Source organism: Urocitellus parryii, chromosome 13, assembly GCF_045843805.1.
Source record: "Urocitellus parryii isolate mUroPar1 chromosome 13, mUroPar1.hap1, whole genome shotgun sequence".
Classification (NCBI taxonomy): Eukaryota; Metazoa; Chordata; class Mammalia; order Rodentia; family Sciuridae; genus Urocitellus; species Urocitellus parryii.
In genome coordinates this window covers 4,150,090-4,168,751 of record NC_135543.1, presented here as the reverse complement: position 1 = coordinate 4,168,751, position 18,662 = coordinate 4,150,090, and the positions used below count along the sequence as shown (strand labels likewise).

The following is an 18,662-nucleotide window of genomic DNA, read 5'->3' as shown; positions in this document are numbered from 1 at the left end:
CCCGTGGCTTTCACCCTCCCAGGAAGCAAGCAGAGCGGTCTGCTTCCTGTGGCTTCTGTCCGCTGCAGGAAAGCGCCACTCGGAAGAGCACATCCCACCAAAGAAGACTCTGGTGCCTGTGGCAAGGTCCCCTCAGTCACAGGAGGAGCGGGTCTCCCCCCCCCCCACAGTCAGTGCCCACCCCAGCACCTCGGGTGACAAGACAACACTGTGTTCAGCAAACTCCCTGCTTCTAGGCAAGCTTCCCCAGAGGACAGGCTGGAGAAACCAGCCCCCCACACCCACATGTCCACCTGCTCACACTCCTCTGCTGACACGCACATGCACACTCATGCATGCAGTCACAACCATTCATGTGCACTTGTTCACACACACAGACTCCCTCGGGTGCACACGCTCACACTTGTAGATGAACACTGGTACAGGGGCATACTCAAACTCCACCACAGAGCAGTCACCTGTGCACAGCCATGCACACTCACACACACTCACACAGATGCAAACACACACACACACATAAACATGCTTGCCTGCACACAGTCACATGTACACACATTCACACTGCTCTTCATGAACACATGAGCACATGCTGGTATATACATACATGTCCACACACCTGTGCACACCCATGCTCACTTGCATACTCACCTGTGTGCACACACTTGTGGTAATGGTTTAAAGGGAAGAGCAATCAGATCTTTTTTTCTCTGATGACTGGACACAGTGCTTTCTACAGAATGTTGCACATGGGGCTTGGGTTTTCTGAGAGTTCCCCCAAAGGAAAATGCCCTGTGCCCCCTCTGTCGTTTCAGGGTGTGACAGAGGGGTCAGGACCAACAAAAATCATCAAGCTGGGGTGGAGCATGGGGACACTTGTCCCAGCAGCTGAAGTGAAACTCAACAGCACCCGCAACTGCACAGGTCAGACTTCACACGGTACCTTAGAGACAATCCATTTGCATAGTGAACATGTCTCATCATTAGAGCAACTGCACAAGAAGTCACTCCAGGTCACTTCTCTGCCCTGCGCATGCTGGAGGCCTGAGTGTCTACTTCTCTGCCTCCTGCAGCTCCTTCAGCAGGGCTTGAAGGAGCCTGCGAAGCTTCCAGAACACGCTGGGGGCTGCTCTCCAGTTCCCAGTGGAGACTTCTGGGTCCGTGCATTCTTGTACAGCCTGCTGCAATTGCCGCCGGAGCCGGAAGGAGACAACAGAACTCTTGAGAGTTGAGGGGAACCAGTGGCGAAATATTTTGTCACAGATTACCTGGGGAAAGAGGGGTGCGCAGTTAATTCAGGGCGGCAAGTCATCGTTCAAAGCTTCCCAAGCCCCCAGTTGGTTCTCCAGCGGACCTTGGCTCTGCTCCTTCAGGGAGGCCACTGGATTCTTGGGAGTTGGGGGGGCTTTTCCTTCTGCAGCTGAGACCACTCTGCACCCAGAAAAGCCCCACCTCAGAGAGCGGGAGCCTGGCTCCCTGTGCAGAGGGAAATCCATCCCCAGCCTGGAGCAGCGGAGAGGTTCTGGGTGATGCTTCGTAGAGGACTGAACACATTTCCAAAGAGAAAGTGAGTAGAAGTCACCGACAGGGACAGTTCTTAGGAGTCAGTGGCTCTGTGGATCTCAGCCAGCCACCCTGCCCTGTCCCCACTCCACATGGGCTGTCCTGTCCACAAGTGGGTCAGAGCAGCAATGATAACCACCCCAACGGGGCGTCCTGAGGGCCAGATGGAGCACAGCGGAAGGCAGTACAGACATGTGCACTGTTCCACGCAGCCTCGGAGCCTGTGAAGAAGGAAGAGGCTACAGGCATAGGTATCTTTAAAGGAGCCTTCGAATTGTTTTATTTTAGGAGCAGAAGGAAAAAAATAAGTTACTCTATAATGGTCTTTAATTCTAAAGGGCTATGAAATTCACTGATGCCCAAGAGATCTTGAAATTCTCAGTTCGAACGTGATCTGCTTACAGCTTTCACAGCCCCTCCGTGGAGCCCTGGCCCGGGCGCTGCACAGTTAACAGTGCTTTATCTCCCACATCACCCTGGGTGTTGGGATCATTCAGCAAACGCCTCCGTTTTATTGTTTTGCTATTTCATAGAAGACAAGTAATTTAACTTTCATTTTCCACACCCTATAAAGGCAAGGATTACTTTTTTAAAAAGACAACTTTATTTCTTTTTTGAATCAAGAACACATTTTCATGTGCAGACTTTAAAGTGTCCTGAAGAATACACCATGATCTCAGTCTCCAACCAGCCCAGATTCTGGGCTCCCCCGAGAGGTGACTCCTATTCAAGCATCCTAGACAGAATCTAAGCCTGTAAACACATTGGCCCCATTTTCTTTTATGTTTGCACAAATGCTACTCTGGGCAATATGGCAAGTTTGCATGCAGGGATTTGTTGGGAGCGTTCATGGGGACACATCTCTAGGGAACTGAGGAAGACCTACATAGTTGTCCTTTATGGGGGCAAAGGGACTCAGCTTTGTATCTGTGCCCCCTTCTCCCACACTGACCAATTGCTAGATGCTGCTGCCAGGAAGCAGGCACAACCCTGGTAAAGAAGTTCTGTGGATTTCCTGGTCGAGGGGTTGCATGATCTCTGGGAGCCAGGGATAATTTTCCATCCATGCTCTACCCTTCTGGTCTGTGAGGAGAATTGCAAGTATTTTTGCTTTGCTTATAGTTTTGGTGATTTTGTGGCTTCTTTGCCCATGGGGATTTTTTTAAAGAGAGCTAAATTTGTGCACTGTTCTTCCTTTGGCTTCTGAGCTGTGCTCTATACTTACAAAGGCTTTCCCTGCACTAGAATAATATTACATTCTCCAAGGATGTTCTTTCCTGGTACTTTAAGGATTTCACTTTTTACAAGTAAGTATTTGGACCATCTGGAATTTAGTTCGGCATAAGGAATGAAACACGGAGTTAACTGGACCACTTGTTGGGCTGCCACTTTACCAGTCATTACACAACCCAGCTCCCACACGGGGCTGCACCCCCTTCACCACACACTACATGCCCACTTATCAGTAAGCCTATTTGTGAACATTTTTATTCTATTCCATTTATTTGTCAATCGATTTATGCATGGCTAGAATTTTTGTGTGAAATTTAAGTTAGAAAAATTGCAAGATGAAGAAAAATTGTAATCCTACCCATTCAGAAATAATTATTTTTGACAGCTTGGTATCTATCTTTTCAATAATATCCTATTTCGCAAAATATCCTATTCATAGTTTAAATATTGATTTGTAGTCTCTATTTTTTTAACTTAACACTTCAATTATCTCATATCCTTAAAGAATGTGCAATCTCACTTCTAGGACTTTATTCTAAAGCAATCATCAGGTTTATGGACAAGTGAAATTGCGTAATATAAACATTTCCAACACTCACAACTCTCCAGAGAGATACAGTTTATGATCTATAACAATATAGACATTTATCTCTTTCCCTGAAGCTTCAACTGTTAATGAATAGCATTTTAATGACTATTCCCAACTGACAAAATAAATTTATTATCATCAGATTTCCATATGCATATCTTTGATGAGATGAAATTATTTTCCATTTCTTTGGCTCTTTGGATAGGGGCATTCAAATGTCTGGTATCTGCTCTTTCTCGCTGACTTCTTTGGTTCCTTGTGCCCCCTGATGAATTAGAAGGGACAGAAGCCTGGGCTCTTCATGCTGCGTAGAGAAGGCGTGTTCCCGTGCTGTGGATGGGGTGATGCTACAGTGAAGACCACCCCACTCCCCCAGCTGGATGCACCAGGTGTGGGTGCCACATTAAAGAGGTCAGGGCGACAGGCCTCCAGGTCACATCGTTGCTGGGCCTCCTTCAGGAGGAAGCCCAGGGCAGTTCTGGAATTCCACCCCAAAGTTTGGGTCACTCTGGGGCAGAACCAGGGCCTTTATCTGACCTGGCCAAAGACCACCAGATTAACAGCACGACTGTCCACCTCTCCCCAGCCCATCCCATCCTGGGATGACAGCCTGCACTGTGCTCCCCTGGCGACTCTGATTCAGTGGTGAGGCCGCAGACCTGTGGGCCCCCATTCACCCTCATCCACCTAAGCACCTCAAGTGAGGGCTGGAAGGGACTACTTCTACCAAAAGGAGAGATGATGTCCCACTGGTGGGGTACTCAACCCTGGACGTGGGGTCTCCCACCTTGAAACCCAGTTCAGCCGTCTGAAGCCCAATTGACTCCTACTCACTGCTGACCTGGACTCGGCTTCCTACCCCCTCAACCCTGCAACCTCTGCTGTCCCGAGTCTATCCCGTGGCACTGCAGTGTCTGTCCATCCTGAGGCCTGCTTTGCACTCTTATCAGTCTCGTCCTTGACAGATTGGTCTCTGGGTTCTCATTCTTGGTGTGTGTGTGTGTGTGTGTGTGTGTGTGTGTGTGTGTGTGTGTTGTGAGGGGTTATGTCGACGAAGACACTGGACCCAGAGAACAGGTCTCCAAGCCCAAGGCTCAGGTGGAGCTTCAAGGAAGAGGAAGCCCAGCAGGTGGCTTTTCGGGGACCTCCATCCATCAGATCTCAGTGGTCACTTGCCCACCCTCCCCATGGGGTAGACAGTAAACCCCCCCCCTGCCCGGCCCTTGCTGAATACCTGGGGGTACTCAGAGAGGGCAGAGGCCACCAGAGGGACTGATGGCATCCCAGCCCCCAGCAGCCCACTCACCTGCAGGTTGCTGTTGACACGTTGAGCTCCACATTTGTTCACATGCAAATCACATTTTGAAAAACAGTCAAAGAAATTGCAGTCTTCATCTCCTGTGCAATTCTGCTCAAGAATCTCCCTCATTTTAGGTTCAAAAAAGGCCATGTCCACATCAATAGCCACGACCTGCAATCAAAACAGCAGGGAGCCATCAGAGGTCACCCCACCTCGCCGCAGGAGCCTGTCTGGGCTCCTCCTTCTAGCCTCTTTGACCTCATTCAGAGCCCTGCCAGGACCTGGAGTGGCTGTCCCACACCAGGAGTTTACAACTCTTCACATGGATTATATTGCAAAGCTTCAACTGCAGAAAGAAACTTTGCCGTCACTGGTTAAAGCCGAGGATTTGGAGCCATAACTACAAGTATCACTTTTCATCTTTGAACATTTTCTCTGCTTCAAAAGTAGAATCTCTGAAATGGCTTAAAAATGAATTTACTTCTATTACTTTATCAGCTTTGGTCTCTGACCTCTGTCATCCTAAATAACAAAACAACCAGAGATTCTCCGAAGAACACTGGCATCTATTTAGGAAGAGTTAGCGTGGGAATAGCAGAGCCTCGTGGTGGGAGCCCAGGACGGCAGCAAACTTCTGCCATATTCAGGGCTGAGGCCTGGGGAAGCTTCTTAGGGCAACAACGAGGATTACTTAAGATGTTTGAAACAATATGCTGGGTCACAATGACTAACAACCATCATGGCATCAGTCTGAGGTCGACAGACAGTTGCTGGGCAGATGTCTTGTAGAAGTGCCTTATATGTAAGGCTGCGGTGGCCTCTGTGCAAAGCTGTGCTTTTTGACAGCCTCCTCTGGTGGTTACTGTCAGGGAGTCATGCATAGCAACCCTTCCTCCACAATCTCTGGCTTTATTTATTTTGGTGCTTTGGTTAGGGTTGACATGAGCAACTCCATTTAGATTTGACAATCCCCGCATATCTTTTACATCTTCGAGATCGGGATTTTTATCTGAGTTTTATGGCACCTTTGCTACCCACACCAATGAATTTCCAACCGACCAGTCTGAGGAAATGTGAGGGAAAGGACAAAGTGCTCAAATTAGGATAGACACATGTGGATCCTGACTCAACAGGATCAACAGGAGGGACCCACTTCCAAGTCCCACTGTGAGCCTGAGAACCTCACAAGCCCCTGGAATTTCGGATTTATCATCCTGGCTTCAAACCAAACAGTCTTCAAAAAAAGAAGAAGAAGAACTTCTAAATTATGCAGATTTTCCTCCACCACCTGGATCTAACAACAACAAGAAAAGATGAGCTTGAATCTGAGAAAACCTGGAGTCTGCCCAAGTCATGCAGCTTATAGCTCCCAGGTATCAAAAAGCTATTAGGAAGCTTGATGAATCTGATGGCGTTGTGGCATTTCACAAGCCTTCACAGGTCAGTGTCAGTCAGCCCCTGGGAGAGAGCTGGCTTGCTGGTGTTCGTTTCCTCCAGCTTCACGCAGCCAATGGGGGGGCACAGGCCCTGGTGCTTGCCTATTTATTTATTTATTTATGTATTATCTTTGTTTTTCACTTAAGATTGATGCTGGAAGGCAAGAAGTGTTCTTGGGAATTATTTAGTAAAACAGAGCAGGAGGGAACATAATTTGTTTCAAAATATGTGCAGAATCATGAAAATAAAGAGCAGAGAACTTTCCCCTGTCTGAGGGCTTTGCCTAATAACTAATTCAGGCACAGCAAACAGAATTTATCATTTTAATCAATCTTTCTTATCTCATTATTCAGCCAAAATAAATGGCTAATTTCATTATTTAGCCTGGTTAATATACTAAAAATGGATGAGGGCTGTGCTAATGAATCTATCATCTTCATAACTTATCACCAGAGCGAGCGCCTCTTCCTGGAGTTTCTGGCAGCCTCCCCAGCTCCTCCTGGGCTCCAAGGTGGAATTCCAGTCCTTGGCTCCTTCTCGCTCCCGTTTCTGGTGGTTTCTGGTTTTTCATCCCAGGGAGAGCCAGGTTTACTTCCTAATTTATATTGTGCACCAAGGATGAATTACAGCTCTTGAAAGCACAACCCTACACACCTAAAATAAGAACAGTAACCACACAAACACAGAAACCTGTGTGATGTTCTTAACATCAAGAGAACCGTGGAGCCCTTCCCGCATGAAATTACTGAAGGTGCATTACCATCTTCAGATTTCCTCGGGCATCAGAATAGAAAGATCAGTGAGAATTATTTCATTCTCCGCTGCATGGAATTGTTTCATAGTCTACTCTCCATTTTCATTCTCTAGAGCAGGAAGACATCGTTTGCTCAAAAGGTGCACTTGCCTGCCACAGTCTGGGTCACCAAGCCCTGACCTAGTTGTTCATTTGCAACCACGGGATAAACTCTCCATACCTGCAGGGGGTTGGGCCTGCAGGTGGGGGGAGACTTGGAATCCTGGACTCTTGGCACCCCTCCCACCACAGGGCAGCAGGGCAGCTGGGGCTCAAAGGCAGGAGCCACCCACTGGGACCTAGAGCACCCAGATCTCAAACTTGAGCAGAGCCAGAGCCAGCTGGAAGGAGGTGTCCTACAGCACAGGCGGCTGAGTCCCACCCCAGAGTTTAAGATCCGGCCTGTGAGGATTCAGTAGGGGTGGAGTCTGAGAATTTGAATTTCTAAAAAAGTTCTTAGGTGATGTGGGGTCTGCTGGTTTTCACTTAGACAAAATCCAGGTAAGACAGCTGACGTGTAGTTCAGTGTCTCAAGGAGGGTCAAGATTGGTGGGCTTGTGAAGGGATCCACCCTTTCCCTCCCCTCCCCACCCCACCTGCCCCAGAGCCAGCGCAGAGGGACCGCTCTGGGGAGCGCAGTCAGGGATGGCGAGGAGCAGGTCAGGGTTTCACTGAGCAGAGCTCTCAGGACCACCAAGTGCAAGACGCCGGAGGCACAATTTAGGCCGCTGCACGAACCAGGAACTGGGGCATCAGCACACAGACCCATCAACACCCAGGGCGCCCCTCCACACAGAGGATCCCCAGCCCCAGCCCCTCCATGAAGCCGGGTTCCTCCCAGGTCCCTGGAGCCCGCGGCGCCCACAGTTCCACTCACTGACACTCAGGCACACTTGCTGGATGAGTCTTGGGAACTGGCCCCTGTGGGAACTGGCCCCTGCGAGGCAGCGGGAGCCCAGAGCACTGCGGGTGGGGCTGAGGGCCCTGAGCTCCCTGCCCTGGAGGCTCCCAGAGCCTTCTGGAACCTGCCAGAACCTTCCAGCTCAGTGCCTTTCACACCTGCTTGTTGCCCGCCCCCCAGGGCAGTGAGAACAGGGCACTAGGACAATGCTGCGAGGTCAGATGCTCCAGTGCCCTTCAGGGACAAGTCCCTCAGGTAGACCAGGGATTTGTGCTGCAGGCAGATTCTGTTTTCCAGATGGCAAGCTGCTTTAAGAAGGCTATGTCACTCCTGTGCCACCTGCCCTCAAAGTCATGGCCAGCAGCAGTGGCACCTCCTCTTTGTCCCTTTATGTCCTGACCAGGATAAGAGCCTTACTCCATCATGAGCCAGTCCCACGGGAGCCCGCTCACCCTGGTGACCAGTGTGTGCAGTGTAGGAACACCAGCTTGTACAGGAGCAGGGACCAGAGCGCAGCTCCCCAGCACCTATTTAATGCCACCACATCACAGGCAGTCTTGTCACCACTTCCTGTTGAGTGACCAAGTACCCTCAGGGCAGACAATGAGGCCAGTGTTAGGGGAAGCAGCTACCCTGACTCATTGTGTGGGCCCAGTAGGGGGACAGGGGTATCTCGTAATAGAGCACTGAGTCCCTCTGGCCCCTTCTCTGCCTCCTGGGTCCTGCAGCTGCCCAGCACTTGACCCGGGCACCAGACTCCTCCTGCCCTGCTGGCAGTCTTAAACACAGACTGGAAACCAACTAGAACCTCTCCAGAAGAGAAGTACTGACAGGTCACACGCTGCTGCAGCACACGGCAGTTTGGGCACCGTGTGCCCAGGCCAGGCCACTGGGTGAGTGGGCCAGGCCACTGTGCGCCCAGCCACATGGCCCTCTGCAGCTCCTCCTCCGCAGGAGGGCTGGTCTAGGTCCTCTCCTCCCTCAGACCCGCAGACCCGCAGAGCAGCTCACTCCACAAACACCCTCCCCTGGCCCACTCACTGTGAAGTCACTCCTGATGGCAAAGTTTTCGGGCTTGACATCACAGAGGTGAAGACGGTGGGAGAAGTCATGGTCGAAATGGCTCACCATGTCCAGGAAGCTGAGCGCGATGTGGCTGATGGCCTGCACCTGGGCCTGGCCGCCCCGGGGAGCAGCCTGGCCCAGAGGGAAGAGAGTGCTGTGCTGGGGGCTGCCAGCGGCCAGGTACTCCACCGCGTAGAAGTGGCCACAGGAGCCCAGCACAGGCAGGACATGGCGACTCAGGCCCTGCAACAGGCTGAGGTGCACGTACTCCTCCTGCTGGAGCAGGGACCACGCGCTGGCCAGCTGCCGCCGCCAGCCTGGACCCCAGCGGCCAGGCCACAGGGGCCCCATGCTGCCGTTGGGCAGCTCCAGGCCCAGGGCGTTCTTGACTTCCCCGGCCAGCACCAGGAGGAGCTCCGCCTCTGGGACCCCCTGGCCCCTCTGCCCAGCCTCCTCCTCCTGCAGCAGGCCCAGCGGCGGGAAGCTGGAGAAGGCCTCCCTCTTGGACTTGAGCACCACGGGCCTCCCCCGCCACTGGGCCTGCAGCACCTTCTTGCCACGCTCGTAGTACAGGCAGCGCTGGTACAGCAGCTCCCCAGCCACGCACAGGTCCTCGCAGAGGTCGCCCACCAGCCAGCCGCCCCGGTAGTCCTGGCACTGGAAGGAGAGGAAGAGTGGGTCACCACAGGGTCCAGGCAGGGGAAGTACAGGCTGGTCCTCACTCAGGGGCTCCTGATCCAGCTGTGGAGAGAAGCCCCCAGAGGTGAACCACAGGCCTCTGCCTCCGGGGGTTCTGTGGCCAACCACCCATCAAAAATATTTCTTTAAATCTACATCTGTACTGAACATGTACAGATCTTTTCTTGTCATTGATTCCTAAACAGCATAGTATATTTATTGTTCACGTGGTGTTTGCATGGCTCTAGGGAGCACAAGTGACCTAGAGATGATCTGGAGCACACAGAGGATGTGGGTAGTTACGTGCAAATACTTCACCACTTTATATAAAGAACTGGAGCACCCCCAGGTTGGGTTTTGTATCCATGGGAGTCTTGGAAACAGGCCCCTGTGGATCCCCAGGACAACTCATTCTGTGAGGGAAGAGAATCTCCTCGTGATTACATCACTCAGTCGGGCCAAGGACCAGTCCTTAGAACAGGAGGTCTGGAGGCCAGAGCTGTCTTCTGTGGCCCAGCTGCTTGGGAAAACCGAGTCAGATGAAAGCTCTGGCCCAGGCCAGTGGATCTCAACTCCAGCTGCATGTGAAGCTCCCCCACAGAGCATTAGACACTCCCACCCAAGAGCCGTTAAACCAGATGGGCACCAGGTCCTCGCCTGCTCCCAGGGCCAACCACGGCAGGGACACACCTTGAGTTTGCTGCTCTCAACATGAACTGACGTGGCCTACGAGGCTAGCAGCTGTAGGGTTGCAGATGCTTAGAGGAGAAAACCAGGAGGACACAGGAGTTAGAAGAGGTCTTGTGGCTGATGGGCTGGAGGAATGGCCCCTCTGGGTCACATGCTGAGTGCGTAGGGAGTATTGAGTTCCAGCAGTGCTGAGGAAGCCCAGCCAGCACCCTCGGCTGGGGACTTTAAGATAGTGCCAATGGGGGACCCAACATCCTTCCCCATCACACCACAAATTCCCTAAGAGGACTGTCCAGCCAAACAATCCTGGGAGAGGAAGGAAAGAAGAGAGGGATACAGAGCGGAAAGAAAGAGAGGATTGTGATTCTTTCCTTTTCATCTTTTTCAGGAAATGTAAATCTGCAGACCCATTTTTATTACAGGTTGAGCATATTTTCTAATCCCACCTGTTTCTCCCACACAGGAATCTCTGCCTCCCACACCACAAATATAGCCTCTCTTCCCCAGAACTTCTACAGCACATGACCAGTCGCCTTCTTCCCTACAAGGTCATAAAACAAGTATAAAATCCTAAAGCAATTTTCCACCCCACGTTGTTGGTTATAAAACACCTTGAAGGACCAGCTGTGGACACTGTGCAGCATGGAGCACAGGACAAAGCACTGGCCCAAGAGCCAGAAACCTGGCTCCTCCCCAGCTTTGCTGCTATGCCCTGAGCACATCTGCCTTGCTGTATCACAGGGCCCTGCCTCCTGGCACAGGTAGGACAGCAAGTGCAGAGCGGGTGTGGCAGTTAAAAAATATGGGCGGATAGAGGCCGGGAGATGGCCCTCCAGCAGCACTTGCAGCTAAGTGTCTATTTAACTACTTTCCAAAGATTAACTGGCTGTCTCCTGTTAGCTTTATTGAAAAATGAACTTTCAGTGCCTGGACACATACACAGTTCCAAAATCAAACAATTGCAAACTACAAGTTTTCCTGACTCATTTGGCCTCATGTAGTATCCAAATCAGACTGAAAAAAAAAAAATGAGAGGCTATTTATAGTCTGCATGTATTTGACTCAGTGTGAATCTGCATATATTTTGCTGCAAGATTATTAATTTGATTACTGGTGCTTCCCATATGCAAAATAAAATGCATGTGTGCTATATTATCTCCCTAATACCCAAAAAGGTTTGAATTCCAAAACACACCTGGCCCCAAAGTGTTAGACAATGGATCACCGTTGTTCAAACCACATCGTAACAAGTAATCCTCCCCAGTGCTTGTAAGCACTGAATTTCCAGCACTGTTGGGTCACTGCCCCAACAATAGCCCAGAGCACAGACACCTGGCTTCCTACTAGAGTGCCCTGCCAGCTGTGAGGCTCTACATCTCTGCATACCCTAAAGGACGGGGCACATTTGCCAAAGACAATGTGACAAAGGATAGTGCTCTCCAGCAGAGAGCCACAGCCAGACCCTCCAGCCAGCGAAGGAGGCCCATCACCTGTGGCTGGAACTTCGTCTCTGACACCCACGAGGAAGCTGTACTAATACACACACCCAGAAAAACGGTTCTAAACACCCTTGAAATCCTATGCATTCTTCTTGGAATGTTGCAGAATCTTGGTAAAATGCCTGTTTTTAACGTTGGTACCTCTTTCTAAGGCAACTTGTCATGAAATGACCATGGAAAGGATGAGACCCTTGGTGTCGGCCACGTTGCCTATAACTGCTTCCATATTGTCCTGGTGAGAAACCACGCGCCCCAGAGACCACAGCACAGCCTGGGGAGGAGGTGGGAACCTGAGATGGGAACCACAGACACTGGGCAGGCTATTGATTTTACTTGTGTTTTCTTTTTTTCCTACTTTATCTGGTGTTTTCAGTATAATAAACAATTTTAAATTTCCTTTTAAATAAGAAACAACAACAACAAAAAAGGCTGGGCTTGGTGGCACACGCCTGGGATCCCAGTGACTAAGGCAGGGGATCACAAGTGCCAGGTCAGCCCCAGCACCTTAGCCTGGCCCTAAGCAACTTAGTGAGACTGCCCCAAAATAAAAATGAAAAGGGGCAGGGGACGTGGCTCAGTGACTAAGTGCCCCTGGGTTCAATCCCCAGCACCAAAAACAAATAAAGGATGATTTCCAAACATGGCTTGATTCAATTTCATAAACGTGTTTCCAGTGTCTCTAGATTTATAATTTAGCCAAAGGTGCTTTTGTGTGAAGTATGGAACAGAATTGAAAAAGACAGTCAAGTGGGCAGCAGGAGCCTGGTGGGGGCAACGGGGAGAGGTGACCCGTGCTGGGAGGAGGGGAGGGAAAGCCTAGGAGGCTGGCAGCTGACCGCCAGGACCCTCACGCTTCTGCTCTGAGCTGCATGAATGACCACGGGGGGGCCAGAAGCCAGCTGGATACTGACACGATTGGGAAAGGCCACGGGCTTTCAGCCCCACCTTGCCACCTGCAAACCACCCACACCAGCCTCCAAAGTGAACCAGCTGATGGTGAGCATTCAAGGGTCATCCTCCACCTGCAGCCACCCGTCAGCTCACAGAAGTGACTGCCCTGGATGCACTAAAAGGTGAAATGTCCAGGACGGTGAGGCTTAGCTCTAGGGCAGGCTGGGTTGGCCCCCAGAGTTCCCCGCACAGGCTCTGTGCTGGTCTGTATGCCGTACAATGAGGACGACTGTGTTGTGTCCCAGGAAGCCTGACAGGCCAAACAAGGTGAAGACGCACATTCCTCAGGACAGTGGCCTCAGCAATGAGAGCTCCCTTTCCACCCTCCCACCCCTGGCTATGAAAGGTGGGGTCAGGAGGCTCCTTCCTGCAGGAGATGCATCTGAGCTTAATTTGAACAGACAAAGCAGAACTCTGCCCAGAGACAATGAGGGTGAACATAGATCAGGCCCAGGAAACAGGATGCAGAGGCCCAGTCCAAGCTTCAAAGTAGCACCTAGTGTTCAGAGAACCAGAAGGAACCAGCAGAGGAGAGAGCCAACTTAAAGATGTGTACTCAAACTTTGCCCTGTGAACTCAGAAGGCAATGCCAGACAGGAGCTGCTAGACATTTGAACAGTGGTTTGACCATTGGATTTGGCATCAGCCTGTGGGTTTTTAAGATGAACATTAATCTTGGCTGCTTTTCTGGAGGTCAGCACATTGGCCTATCAGTGCAGGGCCCACATGGCTGGCTCCTTGCTGGGATACAGAGTATCAGAAAGGGCAAGAAGTAGAGGTGGGTGACCAAAGCCTGGCCTGGCCCTGCCTGTCAGACCCTGGGTTTCTGACCTAACTTTTCAGTGCCCCAGTTACCTTGTTTGCCATGATAGATCATTTACATTAAAACACAGACACACACAGTTTTCACAGGGCTGCCGTTTGCCATTATCCTTTATGATGCATTTTGGTATCTCGGTTTTGCCCTTCTTATACAGACTGTGAGGCTGTGGCTGGTTACCAGCGCTTCAGTAAGTGCCTAAGGTCTCTTGGCATGCCTGTGCCCGCTGGCCACAATTAAAGCTTCATCCAGCAATTTAAAAGACAGTAAGTTTAACACAAAAATAGCAAGTTTGAAAGGGAAAGCTCTCATCATGTGAGAGACAAGAGTTGGATTAGTTCATTAGCAGCATATCCTGTTGAATTAGAAATTTTTTAACTCATTTAAAGTGGTTTGTTCAGGGCTACTTAAGTGGTAATACACTTGCCTAGCATGCACAAGGCCTTGGGCTTTATCCACAGCTCCCCCCTCCCCAACACACACACACATAGGGGTTTACTTATTTTTAAAGTCAGACTTTATCAGACATTTTTCTGCTGATGGGGAGCTCCTAACTGCCAGCTTGAAAACAGGTACGTTTCTGTAACCAAATTTGTGCATACAAAATCCACAGGTGTCATATTTTTAAATAAATCGGGGGGAAAAGGGCCTCATTGGCTCTGGCTCTGGCATTATTTAAGTTAATGAAGTTCACAGAGGATTTGAGTTTCTCATGGACATGTAAAAACACACAAATGCCCATTTCCATGGGGCAGCCCCAGCTCCTGTTGGAAGTGTTCTTTGTGGTTGTTGCTTAGTGTCTTTACATTTTGTATCATGGTTCTCAGGCAAAAACAAAACCTGTCCACTCTAATCTAGGAAACGACTAACAGGCTCTCAGAGGTCATACTGAAGGGCTGTTTTCTTTTATGTGCTTGGTTTTGTAAGAAGCATTCAGTTCCGGTGTGGTTAGCCACATTCATTTTTCATGAGGGTATTGCTTCCTCAAGCCGCCACGATGTGCATTGCACAATCTCAGCCGATAGCTGGTCCACTGTGCAGTCCCTCTCCACATTAAAAACATGGCCAAGCACTCAAGGAAAGAGCCAGTCACTGCTATGAAATCTTCCTGGGTATGGGTCCTGGCTTCTGGGTCCCATGGGGGCCACCAAGAAAGATAAGCCTGCCCTGTTAAAAATGAATCCCTAACAAAGGCACAAAATTAAATCCCATCAAAAACTAACCAGCCACAAGGCAGTTAAGCCTCCTGATAACAAGTCTCTGGGGATAGTTTTGAAGTGCTTTGAAAATGACATCCTCTGGAAAACTGAATATCTGCTAAGTAACAGCTTAGGGTTTTTTCTGTTGTTGTCTTGGTTTTTTGGGTATCAGAGATTGAACTCAGGGACACTCGACCACTGAGCCAAACCCCCAGCCCTATTTTGTATTTTATTTAGAGGACAGGGTCTCACTGAGTTGCTCAGTGCCTCACTTTTGCTGAGGTTGGCTTTGAACTTTGGATCCTCCTGCCTCAGGCTCCCAAGCCACTGGGATTACAGGTGTGTGCCACCACGCCCAGCACAGTTTAGGGTTTAATCACAGGAGAAGCCACGCACTGTCTCAGGGTTTCTACTGTGGGACTGCACAGGGCCACACCCTGGCTCCTCAACACAATGGTAAAGAAGGACAAAGTTACTTTACCTCCCTGCAGCTCTGTTTTGCCCTCTGAAAAAGGGGGCTACTACAAAGCAAGATGATTAAAAATGAAATAATACATGCACAAATCCTCTGCACAGTGCCTGCCATGGAGGACTTCCGCAGCGCCGGCAGCAGGCATCTTCAGGCTCTGAGGAAGTGCTCTGCCTGCAGCAGCAGCCAGGCACCAAACTGAGCAAGCAGAGTCAAATTCCCCTCAGCCTGGCTGAGCTTCCTTGTGCAACTGGACTACGGTATATGTGAAAAGCCGCAGAAAGAGGAGCACTTAGTGTGACTGAGAAAATCCAAAGCTCCAAGACCCAGGCTATGAATCCTTTCAAACAACTCAAGTTGGCTTTTCTAGGGACTCCTGTCCCCAGAGTGTGGTGCTCCCCCAGGAGGTAGGCTGCGGGCATGGGGGAGCCCATAGATCTCCGACCCCATCCCCTAACTTCATCATCTGGTGGCAGTATCTGCAGGCAGCTCCTCCTAGGCCAGCAATGCCACCTGCCCTGCTGGGCCTGGGAACAGGAGTCGGGGATTCACTACCACTCCTGGCTCTGCCAGAGGCTCCCTTTGGCTTGGCTGGCAAAGTTGATTCTTCTGTGCTCCGGTACTCAGAGTGAAAGCTAATGAGAGTCTGGAGGCCAATCAGGAAAATAACAACTCGTTTTATTATGTAGGATGAAAGCCAGGCAGAATGAAAAGTGCCGGGGGAGCCGGGACACAGAGGCTCGATTCAACTGGAGTCCTCAGAAGCCACAATGCCACCCTCTGCTTGGCAGCCCAGCCCAGCCCCGTCTGGGCTGTGGAAATGGGGGTCATATTTAAGCCTGTCCTAGTTTAGAGTGTCCTGGACAGAAGTTGAGTCAGAGCTCTGGGTAGGTCTCACACCAGCAAATGCGGAACAGCAGAAAGAGATGTGGCAGTAATAAAGGGGGAGAGAGAGCTTCTGAGCGAGCATGAGGAAGAGTGAACTCACACAGGACGATTCACGGCTCCCAACACATCAGTTCACCTGAGTCACCCTCAGACAAACCTGGGGAAACAGATGTGTCACTGAATCCTTCTTTTGGCAATGGTTAAGATTGAGAGCCTTTACAGGCAGAATCACTCTCTCCAGTGGTATGTCAGAATAGAAAAATGATTCCATATGGCTGCCATTGAAGATGTATTGGCAAACTTCTCAACAGAATTGGTTTTAATTTTGGACCTGGAATGCTGGGAAAGTTATGATTAGCAATTACTTAAATTATCGCAGGCTATTTAATTTCCATTAGGCCTTTCCCCTCTTGGCCAAAGATAAATAAATGAAAAACTGTGTTTGTTTTTTATGTTAATCTAGAATATTATCATATTAAATTTATAAATAGGTCTTGCATCTTAGCCAAAGTATTAATTTTTGTTTACCTTAGTCAATCCGCTCCTCAAAAATAAAGGGGGGGGGAGAAATCTTTATAACTGAGAGGAATTTTTACTTGAGTTACTGAAAAAACCATACAGCTCTTGAAACTTAAAACTTGATCGAAATTCTGTGCAACAATGGGGGGAATGGATGGAGAGTCTAGTATGTGTCTCACCAAAAAACCATCAACTCCTCACAGATTCCCATTCAATTAGGGAACATGATTTGTATTAGATCTTTATTTTTTCCAATCTCATTTTTAAAATCATTTATTTTAAAAACCTTTATGCTGCCACGATTTGAAAATCTGCAATCCCAAAACCCCACCCATATGTAAGCAATTGGACTGAACAGTTCCCATGTGTTGGGGATTTCTTAAATAGATCACCTTTCAAATCAAATGTGTAGATGATCACTATTTTAGGAAATAAACAATCGCTTAAGAAATCAAGTAACATAGTTGCTGAGGTCTTCTTTTTTTATTTCCTTGGGGAGGGGGGCGGAGTGTCTGTCTACCTGTATTCCAGTCTCTGCTGCACATAATCTTCCGCACCCAGGGACAAGAGCAGCTCTTGTTTGGAATCCAGGAAGACCAGCATTTCGTTTGGGGGCACAAGGCCCAGGGCACAGAGCAGTCTGCAGAAGCCAAGTGTGTCTCTCTGCCTAACTGCCCAGGCCAGCCAAGGAGCTGTTCCGTGTGTGCCTGCAAGCCCTCCACTGCGTTAGGAGACTGCAGTGGAGGACCAGGACAGGCCCATCAAGGCACCAAGCCTGCTCACTGCGCGCTGCGCCCGTCCGCCAGCGCTCTGCCTTGGTTCCCACGGACCCCGACCATGCAGAGCCTTGGGCTTTGAGGCGCAGAGGCGGGGCCCTACCATCCATGTGCGCCCAACTAGGCAAGTTGCAGGTAGCAAGTTATCGCAGGGTGGACTCAGAAAAGGGCGACTGGCCTAGGGACACCGGAGGACCCAAGGGACAGAAGCGCGGTCCCCTACTAGCACCGAACCCCAAGCCAGCCCACTCCCCGATCCCGGCCGCCTGACACGGGTCGCGGGCACCAGGAACCGGGAACCAACCCGCAAACTTTTTCGGGAGCTTAGGCTCAGAAGTGGCGGCGGGTAGTCATGCAGGGACGCTGTCTTGGGACAAAGGAGCGATTTTGAAGAAAAGGGGAGGGCTATTCCCCGCGCCCCCATAGAGGACTCCCGGGCTGAGACCCCGCTCGTGAGCCTCGGCTTTCCACGCAGGTGGCGGGGCCCCCTTCCCGGGGCGGGAGCCACCGCAGCCCTCGGCCCCGGGGCGGGGTGGGCGCAGCCTTGCCGCAGCCTCCAGTGGCCCGAGGAGATGTCGGAGGCCCCCACCCCGGACGCGCGGCGCGGGGCAGTGCGGCGGCGGGACCTACCAGCGCGGCCAGGATGCGCCGGCTCTTCTCGTCGGTGCAGCGCTCGGAGAAGACGCCCGGGTGCGCGCGGAGCAGCAGCGCGGCCGCCAGCACCCAGCCCGCGGTCCACGCGGCGAAGGCGAGGAGCGCGCACCGCCCGCACCGCCCGCACCGCGCACACCGCCCGCACCGCGCGCCCGCCGCCCGCGCCATGGCCAGGCCGGCCCGGCCCGCCGCCGCCAGAGCCCCGCGCCCCGCGCTCGCGTCGCAGCTCCGGGACCCGCCGGGCGGGGGGGCCGGGGGAGGGGCAGCGCGGGGAGGAGGGGAGGGCGCGCACCGATCCCCGAGGGCGGGTCCGCTCGCAGCTCTCGGGGGACGCGCCAGGCGCCCCGCTCCCTCGGCCCCCGCCCGCAGCCACGTCTCACTTTCCCCCGAAGACCAGCCCCTCACTCAAACGGAATCCGCGTGGATTCGCCCCCGACCGCCAGCTCCGCTGCCCGGGTCCCACCTGGACCCCTGGCTCCCCGGTGGGCTGCTATTCTTTTCAATCCCCTCCCTCTCCACCGACTCCGACCTCAACTTGGGCTTCCTCCGGGCCCTCCCTCCGGGTAGAGTTGGGGGTCGGGACCGTCAGGGAATGTCTGGGACAACCTGGTGCGCCCTTTCCCACCCGCCCAGGATCAAAC

The 18,662-nt window shown here is 51.4% G+C and overlaps 1 protein-coding gene across 2 annotated transcripts; it reads right to left on the bottom strand.

Moving 5' to 3' along the window:
• Positions 1-1,049: 1,049 nt before the first annotated feature.
• Dipk1c (divergent protein kinase domain 1C) lies at positions 1,050-18,189 on the bottom strand. 2 transcript variants are annotated; one of them, XM_026388697.2, is made up of 4 exons: positions 17,998-18,189; positions 8,855-9,535; positions 4,689-4,853; positions 1,050-1,265 (listed from the first exon to the last, which is right to left on the bottom strand). In XM_026388697.2, exons 1-4 carry the CDS (start codon positions 18,187-18,189, stop codon positions 1,050-1,052), a joined length of 1,254 nt encoding a protein of 417 aa, XP_026244482.2. The 2 variants fall into 2 exon arrangements, with proteins under 2 accessions (XP_026244482.2, XP_077648520.1); XM_077792394.1 differs by lacking the exon at positions 4,689-4,853.
• Positions 18,190-18,662: the final 473 nt, after the last annotated feature.